Source organism: Lutra lutra, chromosome 5, assembly GCF_902655055.1.
Source record: "Lutra lutra chromosome 5, mLutLut1.2, whole genome shotgun sequence".
NCBI lineage: Eukaryota > Metazoa > Chordata > Mammalia > Carnivora > Mustelidae > Lutra > Lutra lutra.
Window position 1 is genome coordinate 59271145 of NC_062282.1, and position 27114 is coordinate 59298258.

Consider the following 27114-nt stretch of genomic DNA (forward strand, 5'->3'; position numbering starts at 1 on the left):
CCTCCAGGAAATAGTCTGTGCTCAGAGGTGAAGGCTGCCATCTTGGGTATGATTTGGAAACCAGCCTGGCCGAGGGGGCTGCCATCATTTCCAAAGCAGGAAATTGTGTTTCCCCAAGCCCAGGAGTTGAGTTTATCATTACAGCCAATTATCTTTGTTATTTCAATCTCTATTTCATGAGCTTTGGGGAAAAGCATCCACAGGCGTGTTTTCATGGCATTCCTCTTTGACATGTGTCACTTGGCACTCAGTTGGCCTAGGAAGGAGGCGAGTACCTGGGTCATTTCTGTGGCCCCCACCCCACAGCACTGGGGGAGGGAAGGGCCTGGGGCTGGCAGCGCAACATGGTGGTGCTCATGCTGACTTCTAGCAGCACAACCAGAGCCTGAATGCAGGGTTGTTGTGGATGTTTTAGTGACTGTCAAGACCTAGTGATCTCCTTCCCTCCCTCCCTCCCCATCTCTCTCTCTTTTCTTTCTTTCCTCCCTCCCTGCTCCCACCCATCCTATCCTTCCCTTTCCCTTTCCGTTCTCTTTCCCTTTCCCTTCCCTTTTCCTTTCCTTTCCCTTTCCCTTCCCTTCCCTTTCCCTTCACTTTTCCCTTTCCCTTTCCCTTCCCTTCCCTTTTCCTTTCCCCTTCTCCTTCCTTTCCTTTCCTGGCATGGACGGCCCAGGTCACAGTCTCCCTGAGTGTTGGGAGATGTCGGGAGCCACAACGCACATCGAGGCATTGACCTGCTATCCTATGTCACTGTCCTACTCTGGATCCCCTGGGGAAGCATGGGCAGAGCCAATCACAGAGCAGTCCCTGCTGGTGTCCAGGTCACTTCTGCCACTTGTGTCCGAGGACAGGGTGCATGCTAAGCTGTCTCAGAGGAAGGGGCGTGTCCGGGGTCTGGGACACAGTGTGCACTTGTGATGTGGGTGGGGAGTGGCAGGCAAGTGTGTCTTCCCACACTGGCACTCTGGGTCCTGGTCACACCTGACCCGGCTCTGCCACAACCCACAGCACTGCCGTGGGGCATGTGGGGCACCCCCCCGCCTGCCCCGGCCCTTTGGGATTCATCACCATAGGGAAGCTTTCTCTGATCTCCACACCCAAAGGAAGTCTCTCTCCTCTAGGATGTCACAGAGACCTTGTCCTCTCTTTCGTGGCACTGTGATAGCTGTCATCTCGCACATGCTGCTGAGATGGTTGAGCATACGTCACCCTTCCCCAGTGAACTGGGGGGCCCTACATGGGTGGGGGTCTCCCCACTGTGAGCAGAGGAACCTGACACACCAGGCCCTCAACAGACAGGTGCTGAGTGAATGAGTGACCGAACGGAAGCAGGAACACAACGTGTGTGGGCTGGGCTCCTGGCCACTCGAGAGACGCCTCCCTGCCTCCGGACTTGCTGAGCTCTCCAGAGGGCGGAAAGACAGCTTCCTCCACAACATGAAGAGTGCTTCAGGAAGGGAATGAGACCTCTTTTGTGTAAGTGGGAGCTTCTGGGGCAGGAGCAGCCCTGAGGAATTCATGTGGGGAGCTTGGGCTGTGGAGTCAGATGGCTCCTAGGTAGAGCACGAGCAGGACCCAGGGGTAAGATCTCATCTGTGACGTGGGGGACTGTAAGGGGGGGACAGATCATGTTGGTAGAAGTGCTCCGGAAGCCACAGTGCCTGCTGGGCAATGTTCTTACTATTAACCCCGGGCTGTTTCTGGTGTCAGACTGAGACTGCTAGGGAACCTGGAAGGTGGAGCGCAGAGCAGGGGGTTTGGGGTGATCTAGAAAACAAGATGGTAACCCTCCCACTTGTATTCTGGAGGGCTGGGTGGTCGTCACCTGCCAGGCAGGGGCACTGGGGAGGAGGCTCTGAGGCCATGGTGCTGGGGTCCCCTTAAGGAAGGGCACCCCAGGTAGTCGTGCCAGAGACACTAGAGATGGAGTGTGGTGAATGCTGGCGGCAGTGGGATTCAAGGGTGGGGGTACTTACAGTTCGGTCACGTCCTTGGGAATGCCTTTGGGGAGGGCGTGCAGCCCCCTGTTGCTGCAGCGAACCACTGTCTCCATGCAGGCGCACTGCTCCGGGCAGTGTGGGCCCAGCTGGCAGCTGCTCTCGTCATTGCCTGTGGAGGATCCCAGCGTGAGCATGGGGGACACTAACTTCTTGGGGGGGGTGGGACGGGGGAGTGGGGCAGGTGAGCGAGGCCAGGCGCCAGGGACCAAGCCGTCTTCAGGAAAGGGAAGCCCTCCACTCGGAGCCCAAACCAGAAATAAGAAGCCTTGCTGGTCTCCATGGGCAAAGGGGAAAGAATTATGCTTGGGTCAGGGAAAAGGGTACCCTCTGCTGCCACACTCAACATTACATGAAGACTTTAAAAACTTGATTAACCAGAGAATTAGATAGGGAAGAGGTTACTGTGAACCCAATCAGGGATAAGCCAAACTGACTGAAGGAGCTGTCCAGGGTAGGCGGAGAGCCCTGTCTACTACCTCTTTCTCTTCCCTTTCTCCACTCCTTCCAAGGACACAGTCCCTCTGGGGTGGTAAATGTGTCCCCAGCCCCCATTATACTTTAACCTCAGTTAATCTACAAACCAGTTAATTTGTCTTTAGATAAGCTATAGCTGACCAAGTAAAAATTGTGCTGGCTTGAATTTATGTTAATATGCCCTTGGGAATCCTGACACTCAAAGCCTTGGACCTCCAGGTATTCATAACCCCCCCAGCCAGTGACAGAAATTTCCCAGGAGCTCATCTTGAAGTCTGTTTCTCAGGATACATGAGCCTCATGACACAGATAGGAGAACTGAGGGCCAGAGCTCTCATGCACAGTTGTGTAGGTTGCGTACTACACAAGGGTGCCTCATCATCTATTGGGCACTGTGGATGTGATAGATTAAGACATTTAGTACAAGAGTATTCTTATAGCCATAAAGTGTCTTGTTTTAAAAAATCAGTGTACTATGACACTTTTCTGACAAAAGTAAAGAGATCCCTTTTAGAAAGAGACCCCTTTTCTTAATTTGCATGAGGGAGCCATATGGCTAGCCCCAGACCTGGAGAGCCCTTCAAAGCCACAGCTGCATGCCAGAGGGTAGAGTCATGTCAGATCTCAGGGGGTCCTGACTGTTAAGTTCCTTGCTGCATCTCTCTTCTCTTGTATGCTTCTTGGCTTCCCAGGTACTGCCCTTCTGCCCTAGCCCAGCCTCCTCACCTTCACAGGTAAAGTCCTGGATGGCCACATCCTGGATGGGGATCTCCTTGAGGAAGAATGGCTTTTGGCACCGGGGGTTCCCGCTCACGACCCGCCGCTTCCTCAACCACTTGCCAAGCCAGGCCAGGTGGCAGTTGCAGTTGAAAGGGTTGGACAGGAGGTTTCTGGGAAGAAAGAAGGGGACTCTCTGAGAGGTTAGTACCCACTCTTCTACCGTGGAAGCTGGTCTTGGGATCCAGGGCTGCAATCCTGGAGCCCAGCTCTCTAGGAAGGCCTGCTCTGGGTTCCAGGGAAGGAGGAAGGATGTCCAGGAAAGGAAATGCAGACTCTCTTCTAGAATCCAGAGGCGATCTTCGCAGGGGTCTCACTCTGGACCTCTGAGGACAATAGGACCGTGGTCTCCTGCCACACCGTCCCTTCTCCGCTGAGCTCCAGCTGTGGACTGTCTTTAGCCCCTCAGCACGTTCTCTTACACTTAGCACCCCCACCGGCACTGGTCCCCCGCCTGGCATGACTCTCTCTACTGTCTGCCTGGCTGCCTCCTTGCTCTCCTCCTTCAGTCCTGGCTTACACGGAAATGAGGAGTTGCATCTGCCCTAGTCTTCTCCCTCATTCAAGTGTGTGGCTGGCACAGCACCCACAGAGTGCATACTGGCCTCCCTCCTTAGACTCTCGGCTCCCCCAGTGTGGGCATCAGACCTGTCTGTCCATCCTGTGTCTCCGGGGTCCTGCCTGGAACCAGCACTGCCACTCTGTATGTACCTGGGAAATGCAGTGACTGGCTTGGTGGAGGGACAAGGGGAGAGCAGCTGTGGGCGGGTGAGTGTTGCTAGAGGACTGGGACTAGGCTCAGCACTTCATGAGCCTGAGGATGGACGGGACATTATTCTCATCTCACACAGGAAGGAAGTAAGGCTTAGGGAGGTTACCTAAGAGGCCAGACAGCCCTGAGTGGCTGTGGTAAGACAGGACAAATTAAGAGCTTGGGAGTCAGACAGCCTGGGTTTGAATCCTGACACTGATGTGCCCCAGCTGTGCCAAGTCAGGCAAGTTTCTTCTCGTGTCAAAGCTGGTTCCCCTGATGTGTTGTGACTCTACCTCTCTGGGCATCCTGTGTGTCTCTGGATTCTCAGTGTGGAGACACACTGGAGGGGTGAAAAGTGGGCTCAAATAAACCAACCTGCTGGTGCCAGTTTCTAGCCCCCTGCCCCACCCCCGTCTTGCTGTCATTCATTCATTCCATTCATGCCCCGATTCTCCAGGTATATGATGGGCACTTAGTGCCAGGCACACATACAGGCATAGTGGACATAGCAGTGCACAGAAGAGCTGCACATCCCTGTCCTTCTGGAACTTCCATTCCAGCTGATGGGAGGTGGACAGCATGGATCAACAAGGCAAAGGTTGGTTGTATGTTCAATTAAGAAATGGTCCATGCTAGGGAGGTCAGCACGGCTGGGCTAAGGAGCTGGAGGGGATGGCATGGGGGCAGAATAGGGTGAGGTAACCCACACTTGAGCAAAGACCGGAAGGAGGCCAGGGGAAGGCTCTTCCAGGTAGTGGGAGTGGGTCTAGGGCGTGCAGGCCAGTGAGGAGTCTGGCAGGGGCGGCACTGGCCTGGAGGGAGGTTAGGACGGACCGGATGGTGTGGGCCCTTCAGGACATTTATAATTTGGCTTTTACTCCCAGTGAGGTGGGATACGGGAACAAGAAGCAGCAATAGGAGATGCAACCAAAAGCCTTCTCTTCTGTCTTTCAAAGAGTCACTGGGAAGCAGAGAGAGAGAGAAGGATGGACCAGCAACTAAGGTTAATGGAGCCACGTGGAAATACTATGTGCAATCATAAATGCTGAGTAGTTTCTATATGTCAGACCCCTCCTGTCCATTTTACAACTACTAACAGATTCAATCCTCATAACAATCCTATGAGATGGATTACAGAGAAGGAACAATTGAAACACACAGAGAGGAAGTAACTTTTTTAAGGCCACACAGCTCGTGAGAAGTAAAGCCAGGGTTTGAACCTAGGAAATTTGCTCTAGATCCCATCACTTTACTATTCTAAAGCCCGCTTTACCAATACAGTGAATTATCTGGGCGGGAGCACTCGTTTAGGTGTTCAGAAGGCTAGATTCTAATTCTGGTTCTGATACACATTTAAGCAGCCAGTGACATCATTTAAAACCCTGTCAGACCATGTCACCAGCCTGCTTAAAACTTTCAGTGGCTTCCTGACATGCTTTAGATGGAGACCAAAATAGTCCACGGCAAGCCTGTATCCTGGCCCTGGCCTCCCTCCTGCCTTGCCTCATACCTCATCCTCCCTTACTCTGTGCTATGACCATGTTGGACCATGCTCTGTCTCGTACATCTGCTCTGCAGTGATCCACCACAGGGCCTTTGCACATGTTCTTCTGATAGAAGGAAATGCACTTCCCACTCTGTTGAACAACCTAACACCTACTCACCTTCCAGAACACAGCTCCAGTGTTCTTTGACAAGGTCTATGTTGGGTTTTGCTATTACTGTGGACCTCTGTTCTGTGATCATTCACTATGCTATGAGCTCCAGGAAGGAGGGACCATGTCTGTGAATCCTCAGCACCTAGATGGTGCCTGACACACAGAGGGAGCCCAGCAAATGGTTATTAAGTTGACAAATGGGTAGGTGACCTTGGCCAAACATAGCAGGGAGCTGCTAGGGGAGAGGTGTGCAGGAGAGGAGCCCAGAGTCAGTGTGCAGTGCAGGTACAGGGGGACTTACATGGTAGACAGGGAGACAAGGGTGGTGAAGGCGCCAGGGGTGATGGTGGTGATCCGATTGTCATAGAGGGACAGCAGCCTCACTGAACTCAGGCCAGCAAACGTGTCATTGCTCACACAGTTGATCAGGTTACTCCTCAGCATCCTGCAAAGAGAGGGGTGGGGATGAGGGAACACAGGCATGATCTTCTCCCCACCGAGCCACAGGGAGTGTGTGTGTGTAGGTGGGATGCTTCCCCTAACTCCAAGCCCAGACCAGTCGCGATGCTGAGGCTTGTTCTGTGATAGCAGGGTGTGGGGTCCCACTGCAGCCCCCCATGAATGTGCGCATATACTCTTGACTGTGCGTGCTTTACATAAATGTGTGTGTGTCATGAGTGCATACATGTGCACATGTATGTTGTGTGATGGTCAGTGTCTGCATGTATATTTCTGTGAGGAGAAAGGAGAATCAAGGTGCGGCTGTGGAGGGTGCCTGGGTGGCTCAGTGGGTTAAACCTCTGCCTTTGGCTCAGGTCATGATCCCAGGGTCCTGGGATGGAGCCTCGCATCGGGTTCTCTGCTCAGCAGGAAGCCTGTTTCCCCCCAATCCCCGCCTGCCTCTCTGCCTACTTGTGATCTCTGTCAAATAAATAAATAAAATCTTTAAAAAAAAAAAAAAAAAGGGTGTGGCTGTGGGCCATCAGCTTGTGTGTACACGCTTGTTTGCGTCTGTGCTTATCTGCATGCTGCCTGTGAGTGTGTCATTTTTAGGCACATGTGTCTGGGTCCAAGTGGGTAAGTGTGTGTGCGCCTCTCTCAGCACATTTCCGGCACGAGTCTGTCTATGTACACACGCCAGGGCAAGGGTTTTTTGGGGTGTGTGGGCTGGGGAGCCAAACATGCTAAGTTCTTGTCCATCAAGGGCTGGCAAATGTCCGGTGCCTCTCTGGCTCTAGGAAGGAAGGGACTCAGCTTGTCGGGGCAGGACCCAGGCCCAGGAGCTGCCCGCCCCAGCCTCGTAGCCCCCCACTGGTCCCTTGCCCTCCCATCTCCTTGTAAGTCTTGGCCCAGGCCCCAGGCGCTCACAGAGTCCTGAGGCTGCGGAGTCCCTGGAACATGCGTCCATGTAGCGTCTCCAGCCGGTTCCCGGTCAGCATCAGCTCCTGCAGGCCCGCCGCTCCATCGAAGGCGCCCTCCCTCACCTCCTTGATCTTATTATTGCTCAGGTTTCTAGAAGGAGGGGACAGAGTGGGTCAGGATGCAGGGAGGGAATCACGGGCCCTGCAGTCAGAGGGGACTCGCAGGTGCCCCTGGACCGAGAACTGGATGGTGGGGCTCCCTGGGGCTCCCAGGCGGTCTTCAGCACCTGTGGCTGTGGAGGGACCCCAGTCCTGCAAGGTTGGAGCTCACGTGTGAAACAGAACGCGTGTGGCCGTAAGTCTTTTCAGGGTGACCCTTTTTTCTAAACCTTGGGGATGAGCACATTTAAAAGAGCGAGTCTCAAACTGATTTTCTCCTTTCATCAGAAACTCTCGCCTAGCAGTGCTTCTCAAGTGGAAGGCAGGAAAAAAATATGAAATGTGCCCTCTGCGGGGGTGGGATGTTTGTAGAGCTTCTAGCTTCTAGCTCTACAGTTGAGATCCTTCATATAAATGGACACTTTCTAGTTACTACTTTCTGAGTACTTATCACGCAGTGGGTTCCATGTGAGGGGTCTGGCCCACAGAATCACGTCAAACCCTTCAAACAATACCTATCAGAAGAGTATTACGTGTATTATCATTGCTTCATTTTATGATGAGGTGACTGAGGTTCAGAGAGTTTAAGTAACTTGCTCAGTGTCACACAGCTCATAGAACTGGGGTTGAGGCCAGGCTTTCTGGTGCATCAAAAGTCCGTCAGGGAGCAGCCTCTTTCCTAAGTGAATGTTCCTTTGGTGGTGTGGATACTCGTACCCTTCTGTTACTGCTTTGTAGGATTCAGGGCTTGGGATATTGTATTTTCTAACAGCACGGTCTCACCAAGACTTGGGACCATCCTTTCCAAGTCTGCCCAAGCTCTGAGGAGGCCTCTCCCCCCATGCCTGATCACCACACGCCAGGCCTCTTGTGAACTCCTACAGGGTCCCCAGGGCTACGCGTCCCCCAGGGCGCTCCTTGGCAAGGGGCCTCCGTGGACCACCCGAACGGTCGGGCCTGAAATGCATCCCAGGCATCCCAGGATGGATGGAGTGGAGAGCGATGGTGTTTACACAAACTGGGGGAAGAATCCAGTCTCAGGAGCAAAGAGCCCTGTCCATGCCTTGCACAAGGAATGGTGTTCTGTGAATGGTGAAATCTGGTGGTGTAGATGGAGCCTGCTAACCCTCTAAGTACACTGAGGATGTCAGGACCCGGGGCTCACCAGAGATGGACAGGCTGGCCCATGGTCCTGCTGGGAATGAGAGAGGTGAGGACGGGGCTCCAGGTCCCGCCCGGTCCATGTCCCCACCACACAGAGCCCCTGGTGCTTTTGCTTCCCTCATGCACCTGTGCGCAGCTCTGGGCTCACCCACGGCAATCCCAGGGGGTGAGGCTTCCCTCGGGAACTGGCTCAGAGCCAGCGACTGGACGGGGCACCCAGGGGCTCGACATTAGCTTGTTGCCTCCTTCCCAGACAGGGCACGGCCTGCAAGGCAACGGCAGCGCCCATGCCTATGTGCAGGTACAGAGGAAACAGCTGGAGCCCCATCGGCACCCTGAGCGCTCCTGTCCTGGCCCTGATCCCCTCCCTGCTCTGTCCTGCTGAGGAAACAGGAGCAGTACTCCTCAGCGCCCTCCCCCAAGGTCTGAGAGGGTTGGGAGACTCTCTCACTGCACTCTCGCCCCCCATCCTTGCTGGCTGTTCTTAAACTCAGCCTTTTCTTTTCTTTTTAAAAAATAAATCCTGGTAGTCCTGGTCTGGGATAACCCAGGAATGAAGGTAGCGCACAGGGGAGACTGCAAATTACCCCCAAATTAGACATGGGAGGAGAGATAAAGGCTCCCCCAGTAGCTGTAACTCATACGAACGCCGGAGGAGAAGGATTTTGCTCCAGAGAGTTAGGCTCCGTGGGGAATTAAAGTCCACAGGACGGGCAATGAAGATGAGTTAAAGCAACCATGAAGGGGGAGCGCTCCCATTTCTTGACATCTGTTTCTTCAAATGAGCAAAATTAACATCACATTACTGTAAGGTTTGTGAATTGGATTTCCTCAGGCTGGGAGAATGGAAAACATAAGGAGAACAAAAAGGGAGGGGATAGAATTTTCTAGAAGACCAGGCTGTGGCTGGCTCTCCATTCATCAAAGCGCTGCTCAAAACTACAGGCAGCTTGGGGCAAGCAGGCCACACACAAAACGAAAGCATCCGGCTTTTGTAGGAATTCTATCTTACTCTCAGAGTACTATCTTCCTGAAGATACCCAGATCCCAGGGACCACAAAATGTGAAGCCAGGACCACTCAGGCTGGTGGCCTCTCCTCAGTTTCGTATCTATGAACACACCTGAAGGAATATGGTTTCATCCTGGCTTTGCCTCTGATGAGGATGGAATCTTATATTGAAAGGGCCCAGCCTTGGAGACTCCCACGCAGGTTCAGGGGATAGTTCAGAGGGGCAGTATCCTGACAAACTCAGTGTCTGACAAACCCACTGCCTCTGCTGGCTGTCCTGAGAAACAATGAGGCCCCTGCAGGCTGGGGATTTGTCTGGCTTCCCCTGGAAAGCCTGAGTTTGAGAAGGCAAGCCTGGGCCTCTTCTAGTCCATGGCTTGTAAGACAGCCCATGCACTCTGGCAGCAGGGAGGCATCTGTAATCCTGTTTCAAGCCCAGTCCCAGAAGAAAGGGTAGTAGGGAGAGAGCTAAGTGGATTTTGTTCTAGAAACTGAGGATACTGGGTCATCCTGGAGCACACACTCTGCATGCTATCAGGGCAGGGAGGTCCTGTCTACCCTTTTGATGAACCTCTCCCCGGCCAAGGTGGAAATTCTATTTCAAGCTGGGGTTGAAAGCTCAAATGTCCACAGGGCCCAGGCTGGTGACTTAATGCAGGAAGCAGGTCCAGGGGGATAGCCAGTCCACAAGCCCAGTGACCAGAAAAGCACATGTCCTTGCTTAGCGGGGCAGCTGCTCCTCACTTTAACTCAACTGGAGACATTTGGCCCTGTTCTGCTAGATCTTCTGCTTTTCTGAGAGATCCCAGAAATTTGGATATTTTTTTCCGTGAACACTCCTGATTTTTAAAGGTGGGCAACAAATTCTTACTAAAAACACAATTACTGCCAACAAATGTGCCTGCATGTACTTCATTTTGGCTAGAGGGCTGTGGCTGAGATCCTCCTTCAGTGTAAGGACTGACCTAAGAAGTCTGCCTGAGAGGCCGTGACCACAGTCTGAATGTGACGTCATTTGAAAAGTCGTACCAATAATCCTTTTGGTAATGGCTTATACGTGTTTTTCTTCGGCAGGGGTGGAGGGAGGACATCCCTTAGTACACATGATATTCTTGGAGATCTCATTGTTCCAACAAGACAGGTAAAGGCATAGTAGAGTTTCAACACCTGGCTTTATGCTCACTCTCCTTGGGGCTCCTGGGCCCAGTCAGAATAAAGTCAAGAGCATAACCTCAGGGCCCTGACTTCACAGTCCTTGAGGAAGCCCAGCAGACTTGGCTTTAACCTTACTCTGACCCAGCTGGCCCACTACTTCTATGGGGATGTGGGGACAGCAACGGGTCCCAGTTAAGACCCTTTACTTAACAAGAAGAGCTGCCATCAGGTTATTTTAAATAAGTGGTTGCAGCCGGTGGCCTTTGGGACCAGATCTGTTCCTTCGGCATTCACCTGGTTGGCTAGTGCAATGAATATGAACTTATGCACACACATGTGCATGCACACGTGATTACTGCCTTCAGATAGTGCACACATCCCCCAGCCCATCGACACTGTTACCACCCCTGGCTCCGCTGCTTGATTTTTAACCTCGGATAAGTTACTTAACTTTCTGTGTTTCAGCTTCCTTATTTGTAAAATGAAACAATCCCAAAGCTTTTTTGTTTTTCTTGCGGAGAGTGACATGAATTAATATTAGTACAGTCTGGCACAGAGTGAAGCGTCTCGTAACTGTTAGTGGTTATCTATTTCTATTACTATTATTATTGCCATGCACCGAGCTCCTTTCCACTTCTCTGCTACTCTCTGGCTCTTGAAAGTATCTGAACTTGCAACTCCTGTTTTAAATATATAGCTAGCCACCCTCAACCCAGATGTACTCGTCTGTCTTCCTGCGCCTTTCCATCCCAGGTCCACGGTCAAAAAGGCACGTCTTTCAACAACCTCTTCACACTTATTTCTGATCCTCATCATAACTTACAAGGAAGGTAGATTTCTTTCTACCATGCAAATACTGTAACTAAGGCTCAGCAAGGTTAAGGGCATTCCTGGGGTGACACAGCAGGAGGGAGATTAAGCTGAACTCAGAACAAATGCAGGTAAGGCCTGCACCTGGATTTCTGGCTGCTACGGGGAATGTCTAGCAGCCCAGACCTTTGAGTTCCAGCACAGCAAACAGTGGGACAAATCCAGTGACCTTTGCCTCTTTCGGCGAGAACTGGGTCTGTGTTTTGCCGCAGTCCCCACCACTCTCCTGCGGCTTGGATGCTGAGGCTGTGAGTTGGGGGTCACTTAGCATCGTGTTCGTGTGGTTGTTTTTCTTAGTGCACAGAAATGGTTCTCTAGTCTCCCGTCCATGTCACAAGGGGGAAGATGAGAGAGAGATTGCAAGTGTGTGAATCTCATCTCACATGGGAGGGTAATGTCTCTCCAAGGAAGCAAAGACTACTTTATCCTGTTTACTATATAGTTGTGTACTTGGGCAACCTCACTCATTTTAATACCTGCCTTCTGGGCAGGGCAGTTTCTCTGCTGAGGTTTAAAACAGTACGTCTTTCGGGACGCCTGGGTGGCTCAGTTGGTTAAGCCGCTGCCTTCAGCTCAGGTCATGATCCCAGCGTCCTGGGATCGAGTCCCGCATCGGGCTCCTTGTTCTGTGGGGAGCCTGCTTCTCCCTCTGCCTCTGCCTGCACTCTGTCTGCCTGTGCTCACTTGTGCGCTCTCTCTCTCTGACAAACAAACAAATAAAATCTTTAAAAAAAAAAAAACAAAAACGGTACGTCTTTCTCAGGTTTGAATTAAACACGACATTTCCTTGCAGGAGATGGATGATATCTGTGCGCAGCCTCCGAAGCTTGACCCTACAGACAACCACAATCCTCACCAGGACCCACGTGTGTCCCTCTCTCCTCTGTGCCTTCAGAATGCTCCCCTCCTGCTCCCAGTTACAGAGCAATCACTGAGGCCACGGGCAAGGTGGTGGCTGTGGGCGGGGAGGGAGGGAGGTGCAGCACAGGGCAGGGGAAGGCCTTTCTCCTTCTGGTCTGCAGGGGACTGATGGGTGGAAGAGTGGAGCACATGACAAAAAATAAAGGTTTATCATCAGTTCTCATTATTCACATAGTTATAGTCTGGAAAGTCCTGGGGAAAACTGAATTAGGGAATGCCAAACCACAGCTCCTAGGAGAAATACAGGGTTATGTTCCTGTGAGCCTCTGGTCACAACACTGTCATCAGCTGATCAGTACATAACCTTGCCTGACGGGTGCTTCTGCTTGAAGACATCTTATTTTATACATGTGGTTGATTTACTGACATTGCACTCACAGCCCATAGGACCGGTCCTCGTGTCTGAACAAAGCTAAGTAATGCACATGTTTTCTCCACGAGGCCCATCGCGGTCTTCCTATGCTTCGGAAGGCTAGATGCCGCAGCATGTGTCAAAATCACCAACAAAATGCATAAACGTGCAAAAAGATATTGTACCAAATATGCTGTGAAAAGCACACTAGTTTACAGTCTGAGAGCTGAAACAAGAAATCAGAGCAGGGCCTTGTTCGGTATCCGCTGAGAACAGGTGTGCAGGAAGCTCAAATTCCCTGCTGTTTTGTCCATGTCTACAAATGAGCACAAAAGCACCACTGTTGATTCTGAGACGACAAAGAAGTTTCAGCGAGTAAGTGAATTAGCAACTATGGGATTTGTGAATGATGAGGCTTGACTGTATTTCCTTTGTTCCAGAAGCAAACCCAATGCTGGGGCCAGGAGGTGTGGAGTCTGGGGTGGGAGCAGGGAGAGGGGCCAAGGAGAAGGGAATCAGAGGGTAGGGAGCCCCTGCTTGTACGGGTACCTCCATGAGGGCCCCTGGGAAGGGAAGATGAGTGGAAGCAAGCCTCACTGGACACTGCTGTGATTACGGATGAACCCCAGTGTGAGTGCCAGCCCCGGCGTTTATTGGCGTGTGGCCTTAAAGAAGCCCTGCCAGCTACATCCCCCAGACAAAGGGCAATGTGAGGCCAGCACCGGGAAGGTGTATAAGGACGACATGAGATGATGCACGTGAGGCAGGGAATGTGGCCTCTGGCCTGGGACAAATGCTCCCTTAGCTCAGCCACATGATTCTTGTTTGGCCCAAACTCGGAGGCAGGGAGAGGGTTATGAGGACGGGCAGCTCTGGCACTGGAGAAGCCAATGCAAGCATGTGGGCCCTCTGCCTGAGGTCAGGCTCAGGTCAGGGCCAAGGACACCTGGGCCGAAGCCCCATGGGTAAGAGGTCTAGCACTTCCGCTCCAGTGTGCCTCCCCGATGCAGAAGCCTCTAGAGGCCTTCTAAAAACAGAACATTTGTCACCTTGTGAAAAGTCCTAAGTGCACTGGCCCCTAGACTCCTGCATCCCATTGCTGGTCTCACCTGACTTCCTCTTGCCACCCCTTGGGGTAGAAGCTGGAGGTGGAGGATCAGGACAAGCAAAGGGCACCTGGACTGAGTATTGGGGTTAGTGCTGAATGGACACTCTGCACAATACATGGCAATTTAAAAGCAGTGAAGTTTTGGGGCGCCTCGGGGGCTCAGTCAGTTAAGTGTCTGCTTTTATGACTCAGGTCACAGTCTCAGGGTCCTGAGCTTGAGCACCACATCGGGCTCCCTGCTCAGCAGGCAGCCTGCTTCTCCCCTCCCTCTTCTCCCCTCCCTCTCCCCTCCTACCACTCCTGCTCGTTCTTGCTCTTTCTCTCTCAAGTAAGTAAAATCTTTATTAAAAACAAAACAAACCCCAAAACAGTGAAGTTTCATTTTGGTCTGTCTCTGCCTAGCTGTGCCTTACTGTCCTGCTTCCAAATACATGCCCGCAGGGGGGACGGGAAGAGGCTGGGAGGGGTTGGAGCAGAGGGTGAGGGAGCCACCGGGGCCCTGGCCTTCTGCTCTAGTCCCCAGCACAGACCCTGGCCAGGCCCGGAGGCTGCTGCCAGGTGCCCGAGGCTGACTTACATTTTCCGCAGGTTGGGCAGCTTCCGGAAGATACCGGTGGCCTCGAGGACGGATATCTCATTGTCGTTCAGTCGGCTGCATGGGAAACAAGCAGATAAGGTGGTGGGTTAGCCGGGGAGGGGGCGCCCCCCTCCGCCGCCCTCCATGGAACCCTTCCCAGCTCCCCCACGGCTTGACCTCAGTAGCCACCTGGCCCTCACATTCAGCCAAGGTCAGTGGAGCCAGGGAAAACTCAGGGAGAGCACGAGGGCCCAGGAGGCTGTGCCTGGCCGTGTGCTTCTGTGAAGTGTCAAGTGGAAGGGAACGCTAGCACGAGCACCGCTGATCGGGAAGGCCGCCATCGTCTATGCAGGTTGGGCTCACTCCCTGCAGGAGTCAAGGTGAATTCCGTGCTTGCATTCTCTTCCTTGATCTTCTTAGACCCCTAAGAGGCAGGCACCTCCCCTCCCCACCATTTTACAGTGAAGCATCAGACACTGAGGTCTGAGAAGCACCTTGCCCAGTGAGAAGAAAGTGAAGATAATGGGAGCCACATGTGGGTCTGACGGTCCCGCACGTGCTGCGCCCTCACCCCTACCGCGCTGTAGCTCTTTAGCTCTCCCGCTTCTGCACAAACGAGCACACCCTTCCAGTCACGAGCGTAACCGGAGGCTCAGCTATACCTCATTGTTCCAGCATCTTCTCGACTTTGGCAACTATTTACGAACCATCTTTCGGTTACGTGATAAGCTTCGTTAAGGGCCGGGAGGGACTGTCTGCTTTGCTCAGTGTGGAAGCCGGTGGGCCTAGTGCCGTGCCTGGCTCACAGTGGGTGTTCAGGAAATATCTGTAGAATGAACTAATGGTCTTTACTTTCGAGGAAGCAGTTCCAGGCGGTGGTAGGTAGGGGGTGCCTGGGTGTGCATCCTCTGCTGAGGACGTGGAGGATGGCCAAGAGCACCCATGGGACTGAGCTGGGAGGGGGCTGCCTCCCAGAGACACCGCTCTGGCTGGCTCAGGGTGACAGGGTGCTTGGGGCCGTGTAGGGAGTTCCGGCCCAGGTGGTACTTACAGATCGGTGACGTATTCGGGGAGGTGGCTTGGGATGCGGGCCAGCTTCTGGTTGGAGCAGTCCACAATGGTACCCTCGCAGCGGCACTTCTCGGGGCACACGAGGTCCATGAAGCACTCACTGCTGAACCTGCTGCGGTAATCCTCTGAGCCTGGGCAGGGCCAAAGAGGACAGTCAGGATCACCCGGGCGCCCGGCCTGGGCCGAGACTATGGGTAGTGCCATTGGGAGACACATGGTGGTGGTGGTGAGGGGTGTCCCAGGCATAGACACAGCATTGTCTTCATTTGTGACCACCTGGCTGGTGCCCTTCCCATCCCATGCTCCCACTTCCATTTGGTCTTTGTCACTCATTGAGTCCTCTGGGAAACCAGGCTCAAGCTCTGTGGGCTCTTAAGCTTTTGTGGGTCATGAACCTCTTTGAGAAGCTGATGCAAATTTATGTTCTCAGAGAAATGCTCCTAGGTGCACATGTGCAGAATTTGGGCCACAATTTGGGGTGGAGAGTACTTAGTTCCTGATGCCCATCATCTGTGGACCCTCTAAACGTTCATGAAAATCCCAAATGAAGAGATTTTGATGGCATTTTGACAGGGGCTGTGTCAGGGTAGGGATGAATGAGGTCAAGGAAGGGGGTCACAAACTCAGTTCTCCTCAAGCAGCTAATGAAACAACAAAGGAGACCCAGCATATGGAGGTCAACGACCACTGACACCAGGTCTCAGCACTGGGAAAACAATAATGAGGGCTGGGGACCTGGGAAATTGGAGGCCAAGGCCCTAAATGTGTGTGAATCCTGCGTGAGGATCCTCTTTAAAACCAGTAAGAGCAATAAATTAACACTTAAAAACTGTCAAGACAAGCACAACTCTTGGGAGGGTCCAAGTGATTTGTCCCGTCTCTGAGAATAAGGTTGGTTTAACTACAGTGAAAAGAAGGCAGTTCTGATGAGCTAAGAGTGGTTGGAATGAAGAGTTATTTATTTTTTTGCCATCGAATCTCTCCTGAGATCGCACAGTAACAGCAAGAGGATCAGCAAGTGACGTCTCAGGACAGGCCCTGGGGTGCTGCTTTACTGATTAGAAATGATCCCTTGGCACCCGGCCACACCTTGCGAGACCAGCAGTCCCAGCGGCGGTCACTGGGGAAGCCCTGGTTCTTCCCAGCTGACAGGGGTCAACGGTTCATTAGCACCCTGCTAAGCATGAAACCCAGGCTTGGTCCACGTTTGTCCGGTGTGTAAGCAGGGCGCTGCTACCACTCCGGCTGTCCCATATGTGAATGTTCCCAGAGCGTTTCAGAGAACATGAACGTCACGGGGTTGCTTAAGGGCTTGAGGCGGACCTTGGTGATCTGATTCACAGTAGGGCCAGTGTGGGCCGCTAGCAGTGCAGAAACTTTAGCAGTCGTAGGCTTGTCCAGGCTCTGGCACTTACTAGCCTCTGCCCCTCCATGTGGGAAATGGGGGTCTCGGACTTGCCCCTGCCTCATGGGGATGGTTGTGCAAATACAAGGAAGATTGTGACAGTGGAGAGGCTCTGGGGAAGGGAAAAGAGCTGCATGGACATTTGCGTTCCTACTACTGTTATTTTCCAGAACCTAGTAGAACATTTGGCCTATCAGAGGCCACTAAAACATCCGTGTAGCTAGTGATCATAGCTGACTTTTACGGAGCACGGACCATGAGCCGGGCACTATTCTTCAAAATTCAGATGGGGGAGCCCATTTAATCCTTGTAACATTCTTGAGATTATTGTGACTCCATTTTACAGATGAGAAGACTGAGGCCCTTGGTACACCACAGAGGGAGGAACCCAGGCAGGCAGATGCCATGGCCTGTGTGACCAATACTATGCTTTCCTGCAAATGTGCAGGATTTTGACAAAACCTTCATCCCGGTCTTTCTAGGACTGATTATAGAGTCCAACTTGGCAGAGGTAGGCGGAACAGCGCTTTCCTGCAGCGGGCAGTGGGAGGCAGGAAGCAGCCATCTTCCACGCTCATGGCTTCTCACCCCTCACCTCATCAACCTACACTAATCCCTGATCACGGATGAACTTGGTGGTCTCTGATTCTGAAGTGAGACCTTCTCCTGAAGATGGGATCAGAGGCCTGGACCTGTCTCCTTTCCCTCTTTGCCCTTTCTCCACCCAATTCCTTGATCCGACCTGCCACCCCCAGGCTTTTGTGAGCAAAATCTGTGCACGTATCTCCGCAGTACTTTGGGCTGCTTCCTAATCCAATGCATTATGCAAATCTCTTGCCCTTGGCTTGCCAGCATCCATCCCACTGAATAACTCTGACCTGAGCCATCTTCCTCCAGACACATCAGCGTGTGGAGTCCTGGGTGAATTTCATTTTGCAAACCCTGCTAAATGACAATCCTCTCTTGTTCTCTGCCGGTGGCTCTACATGGTGATGGCATGAAGGGACACTTTGTGCGCACGCATGTTATTTTCCCTTTAGAAGGCGCCTACAATGGAATCCTCGCAAAGTAGAGGAACCCTGAGCGTTGATCAAATTTTGCCTTTGAAAGGAGGGAGCACGGTTTGCTCTTCAACAGAGCGAGCCTGAAGATGTACACCGGCTGGGCTGTGGCCGGGGACTGTAGCCGATTAAATGCGTTTTCATTTTAATCAAGGTGAGAGCGTGTGTAGTTAGCAGGAATCACTCTCTGTAGTATAGTTAGATTATAACTGGTGGACCTCTGCGATGGAACCGCTGACCCATTTTAATGAAATGATTTTGCAATTAGATTCGATGGACTAATATGTTCTTTCCAACATTTCCCCCCTGCTGTTTTTGTTATTGCCCTGCTTTGTCATAACGAGGGGGTCGGAGTGTGGTATTTTATAGGCGTGGGAGCCAGAAATGTTAACAATGGCGTTTGCCCAGATCCCAGAGTTCCTTCCCCATCCAGAGCCAGCCTGAAATGCCACCCCCAGTACTTCATATTTCATTACCCAAACTACCCAGGGTTTCTCAGAGCCATTTGTTATGCCTAATGCTCATAACTACCCCAAAGTATTTTTAACTTTTCCAGAGCTTTAAAAGTCAATTTCAATCTCAATGCATATTTGTCACTGCCAGAAATACTTAGTAGGAGGGGAGTAACTGAACGGGCTGTGGCTGCTTCTCTCTGGGGTGAGTTCAGACAGCGGAGATCTCGGGAGGACTGGAAGAAGGGCCATAAAACAAAACGACGACTGAAGCAGGTCATGGGAGAGCTGATGTCATCAGGCCTCTCGCCTGCTCCTGCCCCTGAAGCCCTCCTTCCTTTCTGCTCGAAGCTCAGAACGACGACACTTGGTACATGATCACAGACAAGCTTTAATAGACGAGGGGGTGGAAATCCACAGCACTGTGATTTTATTACGAATCCCTGCCCTCCGGTGCTTTCCCAGGAGAGACCGTCTTTGACATTTGGATGGTCATGGGACTGGGGCAGGTAGGGAGCCACAGCTCCCATTCTTTGGATGGCCCCGGAGGCTGAGGCCAGCGCTGGGCCCAGGACGGCTCCTGTCATTAGCAGTTCGATTTGCGTCATTCTCTGGGCAACCCATTTGTTGAATGAAAGTCACATATTTATTGTCATCTGACGACCACAGCCCTGCCAGTACACATGCCCAGAACTCTCCTCTTCTACCTCCAATATCCCTAAGAGGGGTAGGATGAAAGGAGGAAAGCAGCAGAAAGAGGAACTGGGTGGGGGTCAGCCCATCAGCTTGAAGAGAGAGTCATGTGGACAAGCAAAGGGTCATAAGTAATGACTGGAATCAAGAGAACATTGCTAGGCACACAGTTACTGGGTCACAGGCAGAGGCTAGGGGATTAGACACCAATGGCTGGAAGATGTCCACTGCTTTCCCAGGACTTTGGTGATCAGTGGGGCAGACAGCTGTCCTCGTAACCTATTCCTATCAGGGTCAATTATGGATGTAGCCATCTGCCTGAGAGCAGAGGGAAAGGCCCATGGCCTGTGGCTGGGCACTGCCTGTCTGCAAGTCTGCTGCTGCAGAACCAGGGAGGTGCCCAGAAAGGTGCCATCATGGACCCACACCAGAGGCCCAGCCCCTGGCATGGTAGACGCAGCTCCGAGAACCCAGAATGCCTCCCCCGTTCAGGATAGGGAATTGCTCCAGGCTCGAGGGTTTGTTCTGTACCAAACGGATCTTGGTATGTCCACGCTGGACAGGGGAGCCACTTAAACCACGCTCCTTGCTTGCCTGCTTACTCAAGTTTTCCTCTATTAACAGAAGCGAGCTGGAAACGGAGTGGTAACAGTTTTCCCATTCCCTGTCAATTCAAGTCAATCCTATCATTCTTTTCCTTTTCATAATTCAAGGCAATGGGTTTGTCCACAGCTGAGAAGGCTGAGTATTATAGCTGGAGAGAGCAGCCATGTGACCCCCGGCAAGTTAGGTAACCTCTCTAATTTGGTATCTATCTACTTCTGTGCAACGGGCCTTATCAGCTTGTTGTAAAAAAAAGTAATGATGGAAAGAGTTCAATCCCTGACCTATATAGTAAGCACTCAGGGTATGGGGAAAGCACCCAGAGAAGCACGCAGGACTCTTTGGTACTCAGCAACAGCGAAGTCCTGGCTCTGAGGGGTGACCTCAGGGAGAATGAACCAAAAACAATCTTCTAGTTACACTAAGGATTTACCAAGAAGCAAACAGAATGGCAGGTGCCACGATCCCTTTATTGTCAGAGACAGCTGAGTTCTACACAGCCCTCGGGGGCACGGAATCAGCACCATGTGAGGAGCCCAGCACCTAGGTCACCATGTCAACTGTTCTTGGGAGGTGAAGGACACGGACTGGACTTCAGTCTGCACGGCGGGGGGTGGGGGGCGAGGGCCAAGGTACTCATGAGGAGTGGGGGTTGGGTTCAAAAGGAGCCACAGGTTAAATCCAAAGTCTCAGACTCACGCCACTTTCACCCATTCTCATGCTCACATGCATCCCCAATACTTTCGGTAAAGATGGCAGGTAGGGAGTGGGTCACACCAGTATGACCTCTGGGTTAGCTACCACTTGGGAAGATAACCTTGCGCTGGGACCCTGCCATGAAACCGTGGGGCATATGCCATTGGGGGACCTGTTCTCTCTGAATAGAAGAAAAACAGTGGTTTCTGAGCTTTGACCTAGACTTTGCCCCTCGGCTGGCATCCAATGTAGCTCTGGGGGATGATGACTCCACCTGGGGTAGGAGATGCGGATATAGATCTTAGCGTGTCCCCAGTCAGCTTCTCCATACCCGTTTCAGCCCATATCTGCTACCTGGAGGTGGAGGTGCTCTGGGACTCCTTCGAGACTGCCCCCTCCCCCGCACCTCCCCTTGGCCTTTGTGAGGCTAGACCAGGACAGGTGGGTCTGGCAGGTGCTGGGCTGCGGTGCTCCAGAGCAGAGAAGAGGTGTCCAGCGGTGGCGGCGGTGGTGGCGGGCCATGCTGCAGGAGAGCGCGGTGCTTTCCGCGGTGCTTGACAGAACCATGTTCCGTTTCCATCGTTCCACCACATGGTTAGATCAAGCACAAAGGAAAGCCCCGCGGCGACCGGTCAGAGTCAAGGTCAGGAAGCAGCGTCAGAGAGAGGACAGGAGCACTCAGAGGAAGCAGCGTGGAGAAGCGGAAGCCGGAGCAGGCCCCCACTGAGCGTGATTAGTACCAGGAGCAGGGTTCCACAGGAACACTTCTGAAGACAGGAGCACCACCGCCTTTGTACCCCATTCCCAGGGGAGACACAGGGGAAGGGGAGAAGAATGGGTGGGAGACTGTTAGATACCCCTACTGGGAAGGATCAGGGCACACTGGAGCCTTCCCAAGGGAATTATGAGCGCAGATGTCTCTGGTCATATCACAGGCCTGCACTGAACCTCTAAATCCCACTCAACCACACCATCCATCTGCCCAGTTATCAGACTTAGCAGAAGCATCTTCCTCACGCTCTGCAACATGTCCGTCCCCATAGCAGAGTGGATCTGTAGCAGTCTGATCTCCCGGCCTCTTCAATGAAGAGACAGGCACGGCTTCCAGTGGGCTAACAAAGCTGCAATGCTCTTCCTCAGGAAAAGCGCCTTTGACATTCCACACCTCAGGAGTCTCCTCAGTACCCTTCCAGGCACCCAGAAACCCTCCAGCTGACAGACATTCATCCCAGATGACTTGAAGTATTGCGGGGGGAGGGGGGTGTGGCATCAAAAGAAAATACACGACCTTAGCCAGGGAGAAAGACGGGGAAGCCGACGGAGCCCTGGGTTTGGGACTAGGAAACCTACAATCCTGACTGTCTGCGAACACTGACTTTCACAGAGAAGGTGAGCAGTTCCCATCACGACGAGTGGCCTCTTTTAGAATAAGAGAAAGAAGGGGAGGGGGAAGACACCAGATTCTAGGGTCCTTCCTGATTTCCAGATTTCCATGGATGGAAACGGAGTGGGTGGAGGGACCAACAACCAGCTCTTTCTGGGTGTCGGGGGCCTAGGTGAGGGCACCCAGCCTCTGGATCCCTATCTGCAATGGATCAGGGGCAGTTTTTATGAACTTCCTCCCAAGCCACTGGGAGGAGATGTGTATATCTTGAAGAAGCCAGAGTCGGGGCCCAGTGACTGGGATCCTCCCTACTCTTGCCCTCTGACAGGAGAGACGGAGTTGCTGTTCCTCTACTGGGTGCTTTTGGGACACGATGGTGCATCTTGCCTGTGCATACATAGGTTGTCTGCAATCGTTGGTCAGTTGGTCAAGGTCACATCATAGCCCCAGATCTGACCTCTTTCAAAGCCCTCCCACCTGACCAGCAAGAGGCAGTCACTGCAACCTGGTCTCAACCTTGCTTCGATCCCTGGACAGGCAGGGCTCTGCCACACTCTGGTTTGGGGATATCATATTCCAGTTTGATTGGAGCAGGGAAAAATCATCCCTGCCTCCAAGCCTTGAAACGTGGTCTTTGATTTCCGTCAACAAAAAGAAAAGGGGGGACACTGGAGAAAATTTTCTCAGTACATTAGAGGTGCCGGGTTTCAGATCTCGTCTTACAAATACTACTCTCTAACCTCGGACAATACGTTTTTGCTGTGCGCGCCTCCATTCCGTCATCTCTGGCAGGGACTGGGCGATCGCTGAGCTCTCTAAGACTCTTGATGCCCTGAGCGGGGTCATGTCGTTTGCCTTCTCTGTACATACCACATCACCACCTTCCGTGCTTTTCCCCGTGAATTTCTTCTTGCCAACAGATCTCTACACACAAAGGGGGTGTGTGTGTGACAGAAGTTGGGCAGCATCTTCCAACTGCCAAGGGCTCCCCAGCCATCCAGACAGTGCCTTTTCAGGGGAACTTAATCCAATGGCCAGATGACCCCAGCTGGCAGCGTTCACCTCTAACCCGATATTGCTGCCCAGGGCGGCGGATGCAGCTGATAGAGGCAGACACAGGGCAGCTGGGAGCCAGACGCCCTGCCTAAGGAGGGGCTTCATGCGCTGCAGGAGCAGCCCTCAAATTGGATTCTAATTACATCAGCTGTCTTTGCAATGGGGGTGCTTTTAGGGGAAAGTAAAACACAGTTATTATCTGTCAACTCCAGTATGTGTCACCTGCCCCTCCTTCTTCTGGAGCTTCCTGGAAATATAGAGCTTTGGACCTATGGTTTCTGTATCCCCTAAAGCCAAGGCAGGTCTGGGCCTCAGTGTCTGTCAAAGCCCAGGCCTCTGATGCTCCCCAGTAGCTCTCTCTACCTCTCTTCTCTGCAGCTAGATGAAATAATAGCACATAAAACGTTCTATGTCAGGCGTCAGCTCTGACATTCTCTACCTTTATAGAAATAATCTGCTTAGTATTGATTAAAAAAAGGCTTTCAGACAGGGTCAGTCCAAGAACCCTGCACTTCTGTTTCTTTTTACAATTTCCAACCACTCCTGCCCTCCATAGGAAAAGCAGCCAGGATCTCTCCCATGCCAGCGTAGGCAGGTAGGGGCAGAGCAAGAGAATGAGGCATTTATTGTGTCCTGGGTCAGCTTGCTGTTCGCTTCTCTACTTGGTCTGTCTGCACGTCCACCCTGCCACCCCTAGTCCCAGCCTACAGTCATTCCTAGGCACCTGCCCAGATTCGGTCCCTGGGAGATGCCGGTCCTCGGACCCTGGGTTGATTCCACTCCTGCTCTGCCCCCCAGGGTCTTGGCATCCACCTGGAGCCTTGACATCACGATGGAAGACCTAGGGGTTGGGGTCAGCAGGTGGTACCCCATCCTCCTCTGCATTTTACTGCCCCTCTTCTGGGGCACAACTGCTTGTTAGAGCTAATGAACTCAGCCCTGGACAGATTTGGAGAGGAACAGAGTGGGAAGAGGGAATAAGAGGTGCGTGTTATAAGAAAGGCCCTGGGGAAGGAGGGCTCCTCTTCAGGAGACACCTCTGGGCTGGGAGAGGGTTTTCCTCCCAGAGATGCTGCTGGCCCCAAGAAGGAACTTAAGGAAGGGTTGCAGGGAGTGGGGGGCAGGCCATGAGACTGTGAAAGGAGTCACCCAAGCAGTTGGACTGCCTTCCCAAATGTTCCTTCTCTCCTACATGCTGTGCAGCATCGAGGAGTCAACCAGACCTGGGGTCTGGTCCTGCCTCCAGCATCTGCTTGCTGTGACTGTGGGGTGGGTGCCCTTTGACCTCTAAGCCCCTGGCTCCCTCAGCTGCAGAATGGGGACCCCTCCTGCCGAGCTCAGAGGACTGACTAGCGGAAGAACCAGATCGAACTAGAGACACTCAGCACAGAGTTCATCACTGGCCAGAAACTGCTCTTGTAATTGACATTGTTATTCTGTGGAAGATAAAGTGGGACCAATGCCTTGTTTTGCCACAGAGTCCCTGTGGTACCGCCAAGCCCTTTCCAGGTATTAGTTTCGACTAAAAAAGCAAATAGCTGAAGTTTACTCCTCTGGAGACATGGACTAAAGGATCTGACTTAGAGGCCAAGAACAACATGAAAGAGGCAGAAGTCTGTCTCCTGGTCTTCTCCTGGCCACCAGGGCCCACGCTGCCATTCTCCCTGGGAGAACTCGCTTACATAAGATGCTCTTGGGCAGGAGAGAAGAAGGGATCTTGCTGACACACAGATTGTAAAGGCTAGTGCCAACCCCTCAGCCCATCATACTATCAGTCTCTTGTCATTGGGAGCACAATGCAGCATGGTGATTTTTTCCAGCAGCAACTGACAAACATGGTTGGCATTTTTAACGGCCTGTTCATCTAGCTCCTGGATCAAGGACAGCTACGTCTCTTTCCAAGATGAACCAAGAACTCCCCTGCCATTCACCCCTGGTATCTTTCCCGGGTGCGGACGAGAGGAAGGTTTCCAGAGAGAGCTTGGAAACTGAAGGGCAAGGCTTTGCCTTCCCACTGAGTACAGCTCTCTGCTATTCTCTTCATAAGCAGAATGTACCAATCTAGGGCAGAGGAGTTAGCCTGCAAAAATGTCCATGAAATCTGTAACAAACTCTGGCCTAAGGGCTGTACCAAAGGTGGTCTCAGAGGGGATGGGAGGCCCCCAGATTACACGCTGCCTGCAGCCTCACCTGGGACATGTTTATTTCCCTATCTGCCACTTGCGGAGCACACCTTGGGAACTAAAAGAAAGTAAATTGTGGCCTCTAAAAGGCACATGGGCAGAGACTGGCCCTCCCCTAGCTTCCACCTGGCCCTGGAGATGGGCTGCCACCTGGGTTCTGTCTCTCCTGAAATTGTGCACCCCCCACCAATGCTTTTATTGTGTGTGTGTGTGTTTTATTTTAAATCCATAAGGTAATTGGTTTTCTGCAGGCCTAACTGAATTTCCCCAATTTAATTTGCAAAGATGCTCCCTAGGAGCCATTACAGTGCTTGCTGTCCTCCAGATTGGATTACTGGCCTCTCTGGGGCTGCTGTGCTCTGAGTCGGAAGGTGGGGCCCAGCCCCATAACCTGATTACCTGAGCAGCGGAACTTCTTGCTCTTGATCTGGCCGATGCGCTTGTTGGCCAGCCGGCGCGGGCTGCCGCAGCGGGCCCCACTCGTCTCGATGGGGTTGTCCTGTAGGTAGTCGGCCAGCCACTTCAAGTGGCAGTCACACACAAACGGGTTTTGGGCCAAGTGGCTGCGAGAGGGAGGAGAACTGATCAGGAGTGACCCAGGGTGCAGCGCTCCACCACCACCTTCCTGGTGCTGGGCCCCTCCCTCAGGGAGGGCAGCAGGGAGCTGAGTGGGGGAGGCCTGCTGTGGGCCAGAGACAGTCCCAGGTACAGCTGGCAGCCAGCCGGTGGGGGGTGGGGTATGAAGGGGGGACCATGTCCCTCCTCTCCTGACTTGGGGCAGGACCCACCACTGATCTCGACTCGGACCCACACCAGTTCTGATGGGCCACGTAACGTGGCAGGCTCAGGGTCTGTCCTTACAGCCGCCCAGATTTGACTTCTTCAAGCTCCGTCATGCCAGGCACAGAAAGAGGCCAGCATGGTGACTGGCACATGGCGGGCGTCCCACACAGAGCAGTGGGTATTGCTGCTCTCCTTGTCCCCTGACCAGCACCGTGGTTTGGCTTCCTCTGGCTCATAAGAAAACTCTTCTCAGCACCAACATGGTGCTCAGCACGTGGTCACTGTTCAACACACAGGGCTATTCTTAACACTTTATCAGTACCTGCCTCTGGCTACAGGGAAGTGCCAGGTGACTCAAAAGGTGTCCAGAAGCCCCAGGTTCAAGGTCAGGCCCAGGCTGGGCTGAGATCTGTTCCTGGGTGTTTTGTACCTGACGGGGTTACTTAGGAACATCTGCAGTGCTTGGGAATGGGGAATTGCTCCCTGAAGACAGACGGGCAAAATTCTGAGTGCCTGCTCTAGAGCTTTGGTTTTACAGGGTGGTGGTGGGGTGGCTTTGAGGGGGACAGGACTGGGTTATCAGCAGAGACAGAGCCGGCTCAGAATACGCTGGCCACAGTGGTTAAGAGAGCAGGTGAGCTGCAACTTTGCCTGTTCATATCCTGCTTCTTACTAGCTGTGCAACCTTGAGTAAGTTACTTAAACTCTCTATGCCCTGGTCCTTACAGAGAAATGAGAGACCATAATAGCACCTACCTCAAAGGGTTGCTGAGGCCTAAAGTTCTGACTACAGGGGAAAGTCCTCAGCAAGGTGTGGAGCACCACGGGAGTGCTCAGTAGGGGTGAGTGAGAACCACTGTTACTAGTCTGTCCTCACCGCAGGCTCTAGACCTCCCCCTGGACATGCTCACTTTGACTTCCTCTGGAGTGCTCTGTGTGTCTCGGCGTCTGGGGTCACTTGCTTTCTGGGCACGTGCTGCCACTTGTGGGGGCGTACTCACAGGGTCTGGATGGCCTGCAGAGGGGCAAAGAGTCCCTTGCTGATGGTCTGCAGCTTGTTGTCATAGAGGGAGAGCAGGTTGAGGTTCTGCAGGTCCTGAAATGTGTTCACGCGCAGACAGTTGATCTTGTTGGCATTGAGGAGGCTGCAGGCAGGAGAGAGGCCAGTGACTCAGTAATCCTGCCACTTCCCTGTGGAGCAAGGCTGCAACCACTGGTGACAGGCTACAGACTCCACGCGCACCTTATAGCCATGGCCCCTGCTGCTGAGAGTGGGTGTTGGGGTTGGGGGGGCTCCTGCATCCCCGTGGCCCCCGGAACTCCACACACATATGGGCACCTGTGCGCCAGTTAGCCTGGATGCTGCGTCACAGGCTGAGGTGACCTG

General features: G+C 52.8%; 1 protein-coding gene across 1 annotated transcript in view; it reads right to left on the reverse strand.

Moving 5' to 3' along the window:
• The window catches only part of SLIT3 (slit guidance ligand 3), a 595819-nt gene that overhangs the window by 64361 nt on the left and 504344 nt on the right, over positions 1 to 27114 (reverse strand). Inside the window, exons 13-20 of the mRNA XM_047731238.1 lie at positions 26729 to 26872; positions 25344 to 25507; positions 15392 to 15542; positions 14341 to 14415; positions 7032 to 7175; positions 5965 to 6108; positions 3201 to 3364; positions 1977 to 2109 (exon numbers count right to left, since the gene is read on the reverse strand). Coding sequence (XP_047587194.1) covers positions 1977 to 2109; positions 3201 to 3364; positions 5965 to 6108; positions 7032 to 7175; positions 14341 to 14415; positions 15392 to 15542; positions 25344 to 25507; positions 26729 to 26872 — 1119 coding nt within the window. The remainder of the gene's footprint in view (positions 1 to 1976; positions 2110 to 3200; positions 3365 to 5964; positions 6109 to 7031; positions 7176 to 14340; positions 14416 to 15391; positions 15543 to 25343; positions 25508 to 26728; positions 26873 to 27114) is intronic.